The 14,845-nt window shown below is 34.8% G+C and overlaps 1 protein-coding gene across 3 annotated transcripts in view; it reads right to left on the bottom strand.

Moving 5' to 3' along the window:
• The window catches only part of PURG (purine rich element binding protein G), a 48,499-nt gene that overhangs the window by 24,899 nt on the left and 8,755 nt on the right, over nt 1–14,845 (bottom strand). Inside the window, exon 3 of one of the 3 annotated variants that reach the window (XM_060291500.1) lies at nt 3,311–3,370. The exons of the other annotated variants lie outside the window; for them this stretch is intronic. Coding sequence (XP_060147483.1) covers nt 3,320–3,370 — 51 coding nt within the window. The 3' untranslated portion in view covers nt 3,311–3,319. Of the gene's footprint in view, nt 1–3,310; nt 3,371–14,845 lie in introns of those variants that run through there. 3 annotated transcript variants of the gene reach the window in all.

The raw sequence follows: 14,845 nt of genomic DNA on the forward strand, positions 1-14,845 counted from the left end.
TGCTCCACAACAAGAGAAGCCACTGCAATGAGAAGCCCGTGCACCGCAACAAAGAGTAGCCCCCACTAGCCGCAACTAGAGAAGCGCGCAGCAACGAAGACCCAACCCAGCCAAAATAAATAAATAAATAAAGCTCAGTATTGAGACGATGTTCTGTAGGGGCCTCTTCTTGATGGTAACTGGGGCCTCAATTATAATGGCTCCTTTACCATCCTGAAACTAAGGGTTAAAGTGTGTATCATGGTTTTCACCTTTAAAATAGGTGAGAAAATTCTTCCAGCTGAGAGAAGAAAACAAACACATTCTAAATGAATCACACATACCATCTCTGACTGATTCTGAAGCAAACTAATAGAGAAGTAGATATTAGGTAGTGGAAAGACCATTTAATAAGGTCTAGCTCAAGTTCTGAAATGATTAGTTAAATGATTTTGGACAAGTCACATGACATCTTTAATATTTTTCCTATCTGTTATAAAATGAGGGTGTTAGGTTACTCCAAAGATTCCTTCAGGCCAAAAATAAAAAAGTTGATGGCAGATTAAGACAGGAAAATCATAGGTTGTTAAGTTACTACGGATACTTACACCAATACTAGAAAACGGGTGATTAGAATCCTTTTAGCAGTGGGGCAATCGGTCCCCAAATTATGCAAACTGCCCAATGATCATCTTTTTAAAAAACGAAACAAAGCAGTTCTGTTTCCCTCCAGCAATAAAACCATGCTTTGCTATTTCCTTGTCTGTGGATAGCTTATTCATTTTCTTAATGATGTCTTTTGATGAGCAGAAAATTTTAATTGCGGTGAAGTCTAGTTTTTTTTCTTTTATAAAAGTTAGGGCTTTTTGTTTCCTGTCCAAGAAATTTCTGCCTACACAGTTGTTTGCTTTTATATTTTACTGAAAACAGCTTCAAGGGATTATAACTAGCCCAACTCCCTTGCCACTGCTCTACCAGAGAGCTCCTCCGGTAAAAGAGGTTTCCTTCCAATTTTGCATACGTTTGTTATAGTTTCTGGGGAACCATCCATTTTATGGGTTGGGAAGAATTAATAATGATGTTATTAATATTTATTAAATGCTTATTATGTGACAGAAACTTTGCTAACAGCTTCAGGACATTTAATTTTCTTCAAGAAAATTTTGGCTGACTCTAGGTTCTGTGAAGCAAGAAACCGTATCTGTGTTGTTGTTGATACATCCCCTGGCCCCAAAAATAGAGTCATTAGTAAGTATAAACTAAAGCCTGAGTGAATAAATTCTCACAATAACTCTATAAAGTTATAAAATTTGCCCCAAATTACACAATATGTGACAGAATTTGAACCTGAACCCAGGACTGGCTGACATGAAAGTCTGTTCTGTACTCTTTACCATTCTGTAGCAGGTCACTGACACGGCCTGATAACTCTGTGCGGAACAAGTACCTAGAAATACAGCTGAAATTATTGCTATTATTTAAGGGGGAGGAGGAAATTAAGTAAAATTAAATTGTTTTAAATTAAAATTGTTGTTTTATTCCTTACAAAGCAAAAAGCAAATGTGGAATTTCTATTAAGCTCCTTCATGATAAGCCTAGACATATTGACCTTCTTATATTTATTGTTATGTGATTATTTATGCAGATTGAGCCAACATGAAACTTTTATGGCCACAGGAATATATAGAGAGAGAAATTAAATCTCCATGTAAGAATTTAGAATTCAGCCTGCTAATTCCTCAGTGAGGCTACAAAGCCATGGTTAACTGGGAATGCCAGGAGCGAGATCATTTATTCAATGGAATTTCCTAGTCAGTAGAGCTTTAACCACAATGCTTTTGATCCTATTGAAATTCAAATATTCCTAGTATGTATTATTTTGATTTTCTTCTTCAATAAATACAACATAGTGAACATGATTAAATTTCGTGTGTGTATGAAGGAGATTACTGCACTGTTAACTGCGATAACGTTATAAATGAAGATGTGGGTTCTTGAGTTAATTTGATAAAAACTTGGAACATCCCTTTCAAACGGGTTTTTGAAAAAGCCTGCTTCTAACTTATTATGTGTTCATTTATCTCTTGTTCATAAGAGTGTAGGGGAAAAAAATCACTAGTTGATTTTTAATTATTAACTGAATTTATTGTACAATGAAGTAGTTTTATCTCTTAAATTCTCTAAATAACATTTTTTGAAGGCTACACTGCCATGCAGTGCCATGACAAGACTTGTGTTAACAGGACAGGAAGGGATCTGTATTCTAGTTATTAGGATCCAGTTCTGGAAGGTTCACTAAGGTGGGAAGCTCAGGAAAGAGAGGGTCAAAGTCTCAATAACTAGAGGCAAAGAGGCTGAATCCAGGCAAGTGGTTTCTATATAGACATGAACACCAATATAATGACTTGATATGCCTACTGCCAGGGCCAAAATGGATCGTAGATTCAGTGCAGAATTGAGCCTAAAAAGATACAAAAAAAACAGGAAAATATCTAGAATGTGTTAAAAAAAACAACCTAATTTCGCTATAAAAACGTGTTTAATTCTAACAGATTTTGATTTCAAGTTTACCATTTAAATTTTCTATAGTGTTATTATGAGGCTTCAACGAGTAGTGGGCTCCTTATAAACCCTGGTATTTTATTAGATCACTAGATGATCTACAGCAAATCATTTAACCTGCCTTGGCCTGTTTTCTTCATTTGTTAAGTGAGGTTAGTGATATTGACCTAAACTAATCTAATATTTTCATCAGGATGAAATGAGACCTAATATATGAAAGAACTCTGAAAAATATGTCAAATTATATGAAAAGTATTATAATTTAAAATTCTATAATTCTTCTAACATTGAATTTAATTAGAAAATATTTTAGAACTAATGTTCAGTTATAGAAAAACTTTCAGGATAAATGAATCTTTCGTACCAATAACTAGTTGAATGTATCCATTAATGGATTTTCACTGCAATGCATCTACAGTGAAAATTATTACAACTTGTGATTTACAAAGACACAGTAGAATCAGGCTTATTCCATTCAGCTAAGACATTGGTGAGTAATTCATAGTTGAGAACACCGATGGATATTGTCAATCCAGACATATGGAGAGAAAAGTTTATGAAGATATCGTATATGCGAAGAGAATGCAATAAAATTAAAGCGAGGGTGAATACAAAGGCCTGGAGCAGGGAGGGCAAATACGTGACATGAATGTTACTATTCCTTGCCTTCCTCATCCTTCTCCCCAACTCAATCCCCATGGACATACAGAAATCACAGCAGTCTTATGACGAACCTGAACGGGGTTTCACAATTTCCAACGTAGAGCTCAAGAAGTCATTACCATTTGAACACAGGCACATGAGATGAAAGAGAATTATTATTTTCATCCTAGGACATCAAAAGAGACTTGGAATGGAGAAGGCAGAAATATTGTTTAAAATAGTATCATTGTAGTTCTCTAAATTTGCATCAGTGAAATATACTTTGAACACTATAAGAGAATGTGGATCATTCATCACATTTAAAGAATAAATTGTTCAAGGGAAAATAACACATAGCATTTTATAATAGCTCCAAACACACTTCTCATATATACCAACACACTGCCTGGCCTTCGCAGATAATCAGATGAATATCTGTTGAATGGAAAAAATGACAGTTTGATTAGGTTCCAACAGCTGCTTTGAATCAAATAACTTTGGACATGGCACACTTAAAGCTAATGGCAGTGGAATATTTTTCTTTTGTAGTTCACTGTATCTCTAGTCCCTAGCAAAAGGGCTGGCACAGAGTAGCCACTTAATAGTCACTGCATGAATACAAGAACAGGTTCATTTATCTATTAAGCAAGGGAAAAAATATTTCTAAAGTAAAATTTAGGATGGGTAGGAAACTAAAGATCTCATATTCTACTGAACCTTAATTTGTGAGTCAATCTTTGAAATAAAATGACATAGTATTTCTTATCAGGTTTTTAAATTATCACTTTCATTTCCACTTGCCGCCATTTTGATTTGTCTGTTAAGTAACGTGATCTTGAAGCAACAAGATTTCAAAGGCAAAACAGGAATTGGAATACTTGTGATTAAGTGAAGAGGGATGATTTAAGTCATCAGCCTGGGGCTAGGTGTAGAGGGGAATAGAAAAGAGGAAGAAAAACAGTCTCTGGTTTTAAACTTCAATTCAAGTTAAAAAGATGGGATTTTTCTATGGGAAAGTAAGTTTAAAATTTAAAATATATTTAATCAAGTTTTAGGCTGTGTCTAAAAAAATCTTTTGGAACTGGAAGAATGGCCTATTTAAAGCTTTTGGTGTATAGGGCCAAAAGATAAGTCCACACTTTACCAAAGCCACTGTAACTAAATATGAACGATGCCAAGAATGAAACGATGGTCAATTAATGTCAGATAAAATAAAGAAGATATAGAGAAAATGAGAAAAGCCCAGAGAAAGAAGTTGAAGGTAACTTTAGGAGAAGTTTCACTGACTCCATGGATATAGAAATTGAAAGGTTCTTCTGATCCAATGCCCACACGGATAAGCAAGCTGGAGTCTCCAGCAGTGAAATGACCTGTCCCAATCCTATCTAGAATGCACAGAGTCAGGGCTTCTGAATGATAACATACAACACAGTACCCCTAGCCTCTACACCACACCTCTGCACACCAGGAGGGCAAAGGAGAGACCTTAGGATTCTTTAAATTCCATGAATGCTTGAAATAATAGTCCAAATAAAAAACACCTAAAATATTTTGGCTTTATAAATTATAGCACAATTATACAGTAGTGAGTAATTTGGCATCCACATTCATTTTATAGTTATTTTTGTAACAAAATTATTAAAACAAACTTGTCATTTAGAATTGAATTATTAAAAATCTAATTTAAGAATCAAGTTTCGTGTTTACCTAGATTAGTTTTTTCCCACATAGAACATAAAAAAATTTCCAACAAAGTGTAGATTTTCTGTAATATGTCTCACGTCAGAAGCAAATCACCTAATGGAAGGTACTGCTTGAATCCCAGCTTGGCAAGTCATTAAATGGAATATTGGGGTCTTTTTCAAAAAATGAGTTAAACAATAAGTGATTAACAAACCAAATTGCACATAGTTACATAATGACCCAAAGGATCCTTAAATAGGAGTATAGTTCAGCGATGTTTGAAGAACAATAATACAAACTAGTTTTAGTTATTACAAATCACACAGGCATCCCTAATTCTAAGTAAATTTAACATTATAATTGATAAAGTAGGTAAACAGTTGTCAGAAAAAGGCTCAGAACTTGGGGAATTTTCACACGGTGGTTTACTACATTAAAGATTCCTATTGGGACTTCCCTGGCGGTCCAATGGTTAAGACTCCGCGCTTGCACTTGCAGGAGGCACAGGTTCAAAACCTGGCCAGGGAACTAAGATCCTGCATGGTGCGTGCAGTGCAGCCAAAAAAAAAACCCCACAAAGATTCCTACTGGCAAAATATTAATGCCTAGCTTATGTCAGAGACTACAAGAGAGGAGAAGTTAAGTTCTGGGTTGTTGGCAGCATGTGGCCTGAGGACTGCATGACACTAAATGAAGTTCTGTGATTTAGGGGTGACAACAGTGGGCCGTGGAGAAAGATCTTAAAATGATGGGAGCACTGCAAAGAAAAAAATAATTGCTTAGTATGTTACTGAACCAGATGCACTTCAACTCTTTCACGAAATCTTTTCAACTCAAAAAATGTTTTTTCCCTTTGCTGAGAAAAACATTTTTGATTTTATAATGGAAATCAAAGGAATAATGAAATTCCATTTTCAAGAATTTTCTTTGAAGTAAATATTATCAATCTGTTGCAACAGATCATTGAAGAAAAATATCTGGGTGCTACAAAAATTATGGAGTTATTTTAAATGTTCTAAGTAAACTGCATTTTTTTCTGAAAAAATCATAAGAATACATTGATATTATGAATTGTTAAATGCATAAAATGAAGAAAAGTTCAGTTATCATTATCCAAGAATCATGGTCAACTAGTTTTTGTGTTAGTTCCAAAATAATTTAAGCCAAGAAATGGTAGGCTTTTTCCTTATGTCAAGATCATAAGCATAAAACCCTAATTACAGTATTTCTGGCTATTTAGATGGATATTGCTTACAGGATTGCGAACTTTATTGAGTTCTTAAAAAATTTTAATAACAGAGTAAGAGAAACTTTTTGAGGAAAAATATGAAAAAGAAGAGTTTTAAAAATGTTTCTTGTGTTGGGTTTTTTCTCAACTGCCAATGATTTTGAAAACAGCATTTGAAACACTTCATTTGCAGAAAATGCATTTTTATTTATGGCTAGTCCTCCCAAATTATGTTTCTAATGAAGCTACTTAAAGCTAAACAGGTTCATACTGTACTAAGGGAAGATTCTGAAATCATTTAGTGAACATCAACACTGTCAAACATCAGAAAAATTTCCAATCTACTATACTACTATATAAGTAATGAGAAAACAATCCTAGAATGTACATAGGAAAAGTCTAGGAAATTCCAGGACTTAAGCCTAATTGACCTGGTAACTCTAACCTCAAACCTTCAACAAACAAGCACAAAGATTCCATTTGGAGTCCCCTAGGTCTCAGGAGGAATAAAGTGCTACCTTTCTCTGTAAATCAGTGGAAAGCTTCCAGGATAAAATGCCCTTCATTCAGTCACCCAAAGATTATAAAGGGCTCTTAATATAAGCACAATTGCCCTGTAATTGTAAATCTTTTTGCATGAGAATTATAACAATACAAGCTATCAGGATTGTACTTGGAGAGCTAAGTAGCAATAATTATAAACCCATTATTGGTGGAAGAAGTGTTCAGAAAATATCTTGCTTATTGAAAAGAAAGGTTGAGAAGAAAGTAGAATGGTGTTGCCAGGGGATGGGGATGGGGGAATGAGGAGTGTTTAATGGGCATAGAGTTTCAGTTTTGCAAGATGAAAAAGTTCCGGAGATTGGTTGTATAACAAGGTGAATATACTTAACACCGATGAACTGTATACTTAGAAGTGGTTAAGATAGCAAATTTCTTGTTATGTGCTCTTTTAAACACACACAAAAAAGTTGAACAAGATCAGAAGTGAGGCATTCAGATTGATTAAGGATATATTTTCTACTCCTAATAAATTTTAACTTTTATCTGAAAAAATAAGGTTGAGAAAAGTCATTCAAGACTCTGAGGGTCAACTTGTGAGAAGGCAAAAGACAAATTACCTATGGACTTGATTCGGGCTGGGAAGACTCAGAATGTTTTGGTTGTGAAATGTGGGGAGTATGCAACCAGTGGGGTTATATGTCAATTAGTTTGAATTTGAATTTAGGAGGTGGTGGAAAACTGGCATTCCCAGTGATCACTGCCCAGAAAGCTAGCCAATATGATAGCACACAATCTTAAATATTTGGATTTGTGTATTCAGCCTCTCTGAGTTTAGTGAGCCGTAGCTATAACTTGTTAATAGCATAATCAAAAAATCATCTTCCCATGGTGTTATGGCTGACGGGATTATAATTCAAGTAATTCCAGCTAGAAAAATGATATGGGAGAAAGGATGCAAGTCTAAGACCATGACAAGAAATGGCCTCCAGACCATCTGTATCAGAATGAGAAAGAGCCAGTTTCAAACCACACTCTGGACCAACACAATCAGAATCTCTGGGGATGAGGACCAAGCCTGCATTTTTAATTGCTATGTACACTAATGTTTGAGGATGACTGGGCTGAATTTGAAAGGGAGAAACTGTTGTCATTTTAATGGAAGTTAGAACTCATTAAAGGTACATATAGAGTTTAATGCTGAAGGGTTTTTTTGATGACATCATCATGGTCATGGTTCTTTGAGTTCTTCAGAGGCACAGAAGCGATTCTCTACTGTTTTAAAGGAGGGACCATTGGATTAAAAAAATCTCTTTGGGGATTTCCCTGGCGGTCCAGTGGTTAAAACTCAGCGCTTCCACTGCAGGGGGCATGGGTCCAATCCCTGGTCAGGGAACTAAGATCCCACATGCCGCGCGACACGGCCAAGAAGGAAAAAACCCATCTCTTTGAAGTATTAGAAGAGACATATTCCTAGGTGAGTCACAAGACAGTTTGTGCTCCAAGAGCCAGCTGTCTGGCTAAGCTTGAAATTTTCAGAACTACAATGAGAACATTATAGCTCTAAAGCAGAGATGACAAATAGCAAATATTTGGCATGAATGCTGTTCTTCTCTCTTTCCCTCTAGATGCAGATTTCAAATTCTCAACGCCGCACTTTAGGGCAGGCAATCAACTGTAGTAACAAACAAGATGAAACAAATTTGTTGTTACTTCTCCAGGGTATGTAAGGGGATGCAGAAAGAACTGGTCTCTCTTCATAATTTTATAGACACACACACACACACAGACACACACACACACAAACACACACACACACAATATTTCTGTAGAGGAGTAAAATTTACTTAGCTAAATATTTAGAAATGTATAATACAGATATAGTTTATAGGCTTTGGTGTAATATATTTCAACGTACTGAGGTCTCTTTCTTGAAGGTATTATTAGTTGTCCTTTTGAAATTTGGAAATGTTACAGAATCATAGAAAGCAGAAATAACTGAAGAAATGACAAGAAAAAAGTGGACTCGCCAAGTGAGAACTGAGTTTCATACTGATTCACGCTAGATCCCTGAATTTAGATATTATTGCCGCAGCTACCCTTCTGTCTTTTACAAAGCCTTGAAACTCTCCAGGAGAGAATCACGTATTATTTGCAACAGTTATCTATTTACTTGGAAACCTGACCTCTAATACAGATTATCTGAGATGAAATTAGTAAACTTTATGGTTTCTTTCCATCTTAAATTAGTAGTGCAAGAAAAAAATGAAGAGTGAAAATATTGTTTTTTCGCTTCAACCTTTAAACATAATTTATTCCGGATTTTTATGAAGAAAACCTTCATTGGATAATATCCAATAATTTGGTTTTCCAATTTACCATACTATCACTTACATCTTTCCAAATAAACCTGTAGAAGGTACTTTTGAAACAGCAACATAAATACTAAACTTATTCCTTCATATAATCCTTTCTGAAAAGAATGATTAAAAGTGAAACATTTCTTATAAAAATTATGTTATACTTCATTTTGTAGGGCAAATTTCATGGAACTTGTCTTAACTAATTCATTTAAGTAGTAAAGCTCATGAAAATTTGAAAACTGGTTCTTATGTTGTTTTGCAATAACAAGGGGTGTGAGGAAGTGATAAACTTTTTCTCTTTTCAGAATAATGCTAGAAAAATTGAAATCACACTTATCAAACCTGGTAAATTAACAGAAGACCTGAATGCAAAAGTTCTAAGTATTATTCCTAAGAAATTCTCTCTGAGTTGAAAAGAATTTTCAAAGTAATAACAATCCAATTTTTTTTTCTCATTTATTAAGTCCCTTTATGCATCCTACATTAAGTGTATGTGTAGTTTCTGCCTTAAATAATTCCAATAACAAGGGTGGGAGTAACACTACTTCTTGAAGTTTGTCCTCATACTGAGGTGAAATCTTCTGTAAATCTCTATTCTGTCTGAAGTCTACTCAGATTATAATTCTAAGGCAAATATTTTAAACCTAAAATTTTAATTGTTATTATAATACAAACAGGATAGAGAATATTAAAAAAAAGTTACACCACCTGTAATGATCCTTTTGAGTTGGTGAGTATCTCTGTTACGTCAGCAGTGAATCTTTTTCAAAATTAGGAATTCATTTATTGTTTTTGGAGCACTAATCACTGAAGCTGGAAATAGAAGTTAATGAACTTGCAGAACTGCCAAGTGTCTATATGTGAATTAATTTTGTGTTTATGATAGGATGTGATCCACTAAAATGATAGTTGTTAAGTGGCTATGTATAGTCATATATATTAATTATACAGATGTATATATAAAATAACATTTTGTTAATTATGATCAACACATTAATTATAGAATCTCTTCAGGTTGGCAAACATAAATTATTCTTAAATATGTTAGTTATGTTTTCAAATAATATTCTCAATGAGTAGGTGAAGTATCTCTAAATTTAAATCAATGGGTCCAATTGTTAATTTGAAAAAAGTACCATAAATATACCATAGTATATATATAATTCCTCTATCCTATGCATATAGATAGGACACAGGAAGACAGTGAAAATATTACATGCTTTTAAAAGAAATTTATGTATTTCTATCCACATATATCTTAAGAGCCAAGCAGCATTTTAAGCTTTAACCTTTATTTTCTGTTTACTTAGCCTATTTTAGTAATTATGAATCATTTGAGCTACATGGAGTATGTCACAAAACATAAATTTAAGGGGCTAAACTAATTACAAGGTCCCTTCAAGTCCTAATACTTAATATTCACTAAAACTTGTATTAACAATTCTTGAGTATAGAAATTATTCACTTTCCTTTAGTAAGGCTTGTACACAGTTATTTAATAAATTAAAAATATGCTTCAGTCTCCATAAATTTGAAAGCTAAACTTTTCATATAAGGATTCATAATTGTTAATCCCTATCAGAATTATCTCAAGATAGCTGTAAAAATATCAGAGGGAACTAATAAGAGTTATTAAATGTAATGAAAGGGTAAAAAAGAGAGGATAATAATTCTTTACCTAACCTCTAGTCAATTTATAAAAAAAAGTTGCTTGTTTTAAGATTTGTAAATTTCTCAAAGCAGGATGAGTAGCACTGAATCTTTTTCCTACCAAGATGCTACAGTTGTTTTGACCCAAGTTTCTACTTTACTATCTTTTGTAGCTAAGGTAAAAAATCACCTCAGCCTAGAGTATTGGTTCTTAAAGTGTGGTCCCCAGATCAGCAGCATGGGGTCACCTGGGAATGTATCAGAAACAAAAATTCTTGATCCTCGCTTCACTCCCCATAACTAAGGAACAGAAACTCTGGGGTTAGGGGCCAGCAATCTGGTTTAACAAACCCTCTAACTGATTCTTAATTCCCCTAAAGTTTGAAATCCACAGCCCTAGAGTAATGGAGAAAAATAATGTGGATCTGTAAACAGGGCAGTCATCACAATTTATCCCTCTGGAGGCAAGGAAAAAAAAAAAGAGGAAACGTGGTAATTAAAATATGAAAATGAATGGAATAACGCGGAAGGAGTAGGATGGCAGAAAAAGTTGCAAAAAAAAAAATCACCCAGTAAAACTCTCACCAATATTGATAAGATTTTTTTTAACATAACCAGTTGACTTCACTTCATGAAAAATTAACTTGTAGACCCACTGTGAACAGTAATTTGTCTCTTCTATGCCCTTAGGGTAGAATTGGGATAATCATCTCTATTCTCATCATCTGATCCCTTTAAAAAATTATTCACACTTGGGGCTTCCCTGGTGGCGCAGTGGTTGGGAGTCCGCCTGCCGATGCAGGGGACACGGGTTCGTGCCCAGGTCCGGGAAGATCCCACATGCCGCGCGGAGCAGCTGGGCCCGTGAGCCATGGCCACTGAGCCTGTGCGTCCGAAGCCTGTGCTCCACAACAGGAGAGGCCACAACAGTGAGAGGCCCACGTACCGCAAAAAAAAAAAGAAAAAAAAATTATTCACACTTACTTGAAATAGTTGGTTGGGATTAGAGGTTCAATCTGTAAGCTATACTAAAAATCAAATAACTTGGATTTATTAGCACCATACATCCCAGTAATCAGAGGCAGATTTATTTACAGTGGTGGCTGGGGTAGCCTGTGCTTTATTAGTTGGGAGTTAAATTTCAGAGTAAGTCTTAGAGGCAGTCTGGTCTAACTGAGCACAATCTTTGGCTTGGTGTCAGTAAGGATTCAAATATATTATATTCTGAAACACTGAACCAATTTCTGAACCTCTGGAAAAGTATATTAAAATGGGGATAATACAAAGATTAGAAATAGTAGATATAAGGGGTCCAACAAAGCCTAGAACATGGTAGGTATTCAATAAGTAATAGTTACTAGTACTGATAAATCTTGATTGACTCTTCCTTTTGTTACCACCTTCTATTTAAAAATGGTCATGGTGCAATTTTCCTAGAGGCTAAATTCATTTCTGAAATGACCTGTCAATCATGCTAGTCAAAATATTTTCTGAAGACCTACTATGTACTGAAAAGTAGGAGTAACTGCCCTTTTAGGCCATATCATCCCAAGCGAAATGTTTTCTACTCATCTTAAACTGTTATACAGAAGTACAGTTAAGAGTGTTGAAATTAGTTAAGTGAAGCAGGAGCCCTTTCTTAAGAGTCCAAAGTGTAGTTCATAGGGCAATTTATAAATTTTCAAAGATCAGCTTTAATCTTTCTTTATAGTGTTTCAATAGTCATCTGAACAAATAAATAGGATGGAGTGGGGCTACAGTAGTAGTGGGAGAAATTAGTGTTCTCAACCACTTTCAACAGGGTACAGTGTACAGAAGGGAGGAAAAAACAGGGATGGAGGTTATTTATGAGTGATGGAGTTTTAAAATTCTATTTTTACCCCTGATGATAGCATGGTTTACCCTTTTGGGGGAATTTACTCAACAGTGATAGATAAAATCCCATAATAACTCAACTGAACCTTCAGACTCTTTTACTCTATTGAAATTTCTAGACTGACAATCATTGGTATAAATCACACTGCTAGTCTGAAGGACCTAGACATAAAATACAGTTTCTGAAGTAAATTAGCAAATGATAAGTAAAGTTATCACACTAGGTGTGATACACACTAGGTGTCTTGTATTCCTAAGTCATTATCTCATGATTCTGTTGTTTTATTTGCTGGGTAATTTTGTCACTTAGGTGTGTTCTTTTGGTAAGGTTGCTTGGAGTGTTTGAAATGGGAAACTGAGGAAAATTTCTACAAAATGGCCAGGGTAAAGAACTGCCAAACTAAATTATTCCCTCCCATCCCACTTAGATTTCAAACTACACTGAAGAAGAAGCAATGAAGAACCTAAAATCGATCTGCTATTTGAGGAGAAAGAGAAGAGAGGAAAAAAACTTCTACAACAGCCAATTCACTCTATAGAATTTGTTGATCAGATGGCTAGTGTGAACCACCACCAGGCTAAAGACTGTTTTATTAAACGTTTCTGCAATCAAATTTTATGTGCACAGATATTACTATTATTTTTGAAATTGACAAAACACACACGTATACATGCACTTCAAAATATGCTTTCCTTGCCCGTAAACACTGTCTTTGATAAAGAAATAGGCATCCAAAAGACAGGTTTAGGGAGAAAGGTGTCACTCTTTTAAAGTCCCCTGTTGACAGTGGTGGTGGCACCAATGACTGGAGGACTGGGATGCCTAAATAAATGCCTCTGAGACAAAAACCCGTGTGATGCTTTTCCTCCCCTCTAATCATCAACCTCTATAGTTTCTCAAGGCTAAAAACAAACAAATAAACAAACTCATTATGTTTTATCTTTGCATACCCTAGTAGGGTCCTCTATAGCAAAACTATATTGTTCGAAGTTCAGCGTTCTTGACATTTAACATTTGTTAAATGTCGTGATTTGTAACATAGGATCTTCAATAGGACCAAGGAAATTGGGGTCAAAGGAAGGACCTGATTCTCGGGGACCAATGCAATGACAGTTGCAGTATATTGTTTAGCAATGTAATTTATGGTTATTTCAGGAACAATGGCATTTCAGAAAGTGATGTTAACTTTAAAAATTCTTTTGTCACGTGCAATATAGAAAATGATTACAGTATGTATAAAACAAGTGATGCTACTTCGAAAAAATGACACTTCATATAGATAATAAAAATATTTCTCAAAAAAATTAAAGCATAGGGCTTCCCTGGTGGCGCAGTGGTTGAGAGTCCACCTGCCGATGCAGGGGACGCGGGAGAGGCCACAACAGTGAGAGGCCCGCGTACCGCAAAAAAAATAAATAAATAAATAAAAGCAAAAAAAAATTAAAGCATAGGATAATTATATAGTAAGTATATAACAATTTGGTCTTAGGACTAGGAACAAAATTTTATTGTGTGGCTAGAGAGATACATATGTGTTATAAAACTGGCACTTCTGCATGTTCTTTTGGGCGTCATCACAGGTTGGTGCATTATTATAGTTGTTTTTAATATAAAGAGAGAATCTCTTACTCATACTTTCTAATCCGGGTATTATTCTTCTATTTTTTCTTTCACATTCTGTTAATACAGAGTTTAAGAAGTTTAGAGTAGGAGGAAACCCTAGCTTCTAGTACAATCTTGTTCTTGTTTCATATAAGGAAACCACGCAACAAAAGTGAAATGATTTGCTCAGGGTCAGGCCATACACTGGCAGAATTAGGTCTTATTATTCTTTCTCAGAGGCTCTTTTAAAGGTTAAATAAACAGGGATTTAGTTTTGAGAATGACTTATTTATCTCATTTCTATTAGATTGATTTCTTTTGTTATAAGCAAGCAAACTAATCAGCCACCACCTTTCTCTTCTCTATTTCTTCTTTTATATTTGCCGCCTCTAGGCAACAACTTCATCAAATCCACAACAAATCATAAATAAAATCCTGAAAAAGAGTATTATCCTACAGAATCATTTGTTCTAAGAAAAATAAAATACTGAATATTTCCAAATACAGGCGTCTCAGATAAAGACATTTGGCCTCTAATCAGATCAAATAAAGTAATCAGATTTATACCGTTACTCTGATAAAGACTAAAACCAACAAAAGCACTTTCCCTCCAATTTTACACTTTGAGCGACTCTAGTTTTTAAATACTATGAACACTTTTCTTAGGGATTACTTTCTCTTTTCTTTACTCCTAATATTTCCTGGGAACAATGAATACTTGGAATAGAATAACACAGAAACTAAGTATAAAGGGGTAAA

The sequence above is a fragment of the Globicephala melas genome, chromosome 21, assembly GCF_963455315.2.
Source record: "Globicephala melas chromosome 21, mGloMel1.2, whole genome shotgun sequence".
Lineage (NCBI taxonomy): Eukaryota > Metazoa > Chordata > Mammalia > Artiodactyla > Delphinidae > Globicephala > Globicephala melas.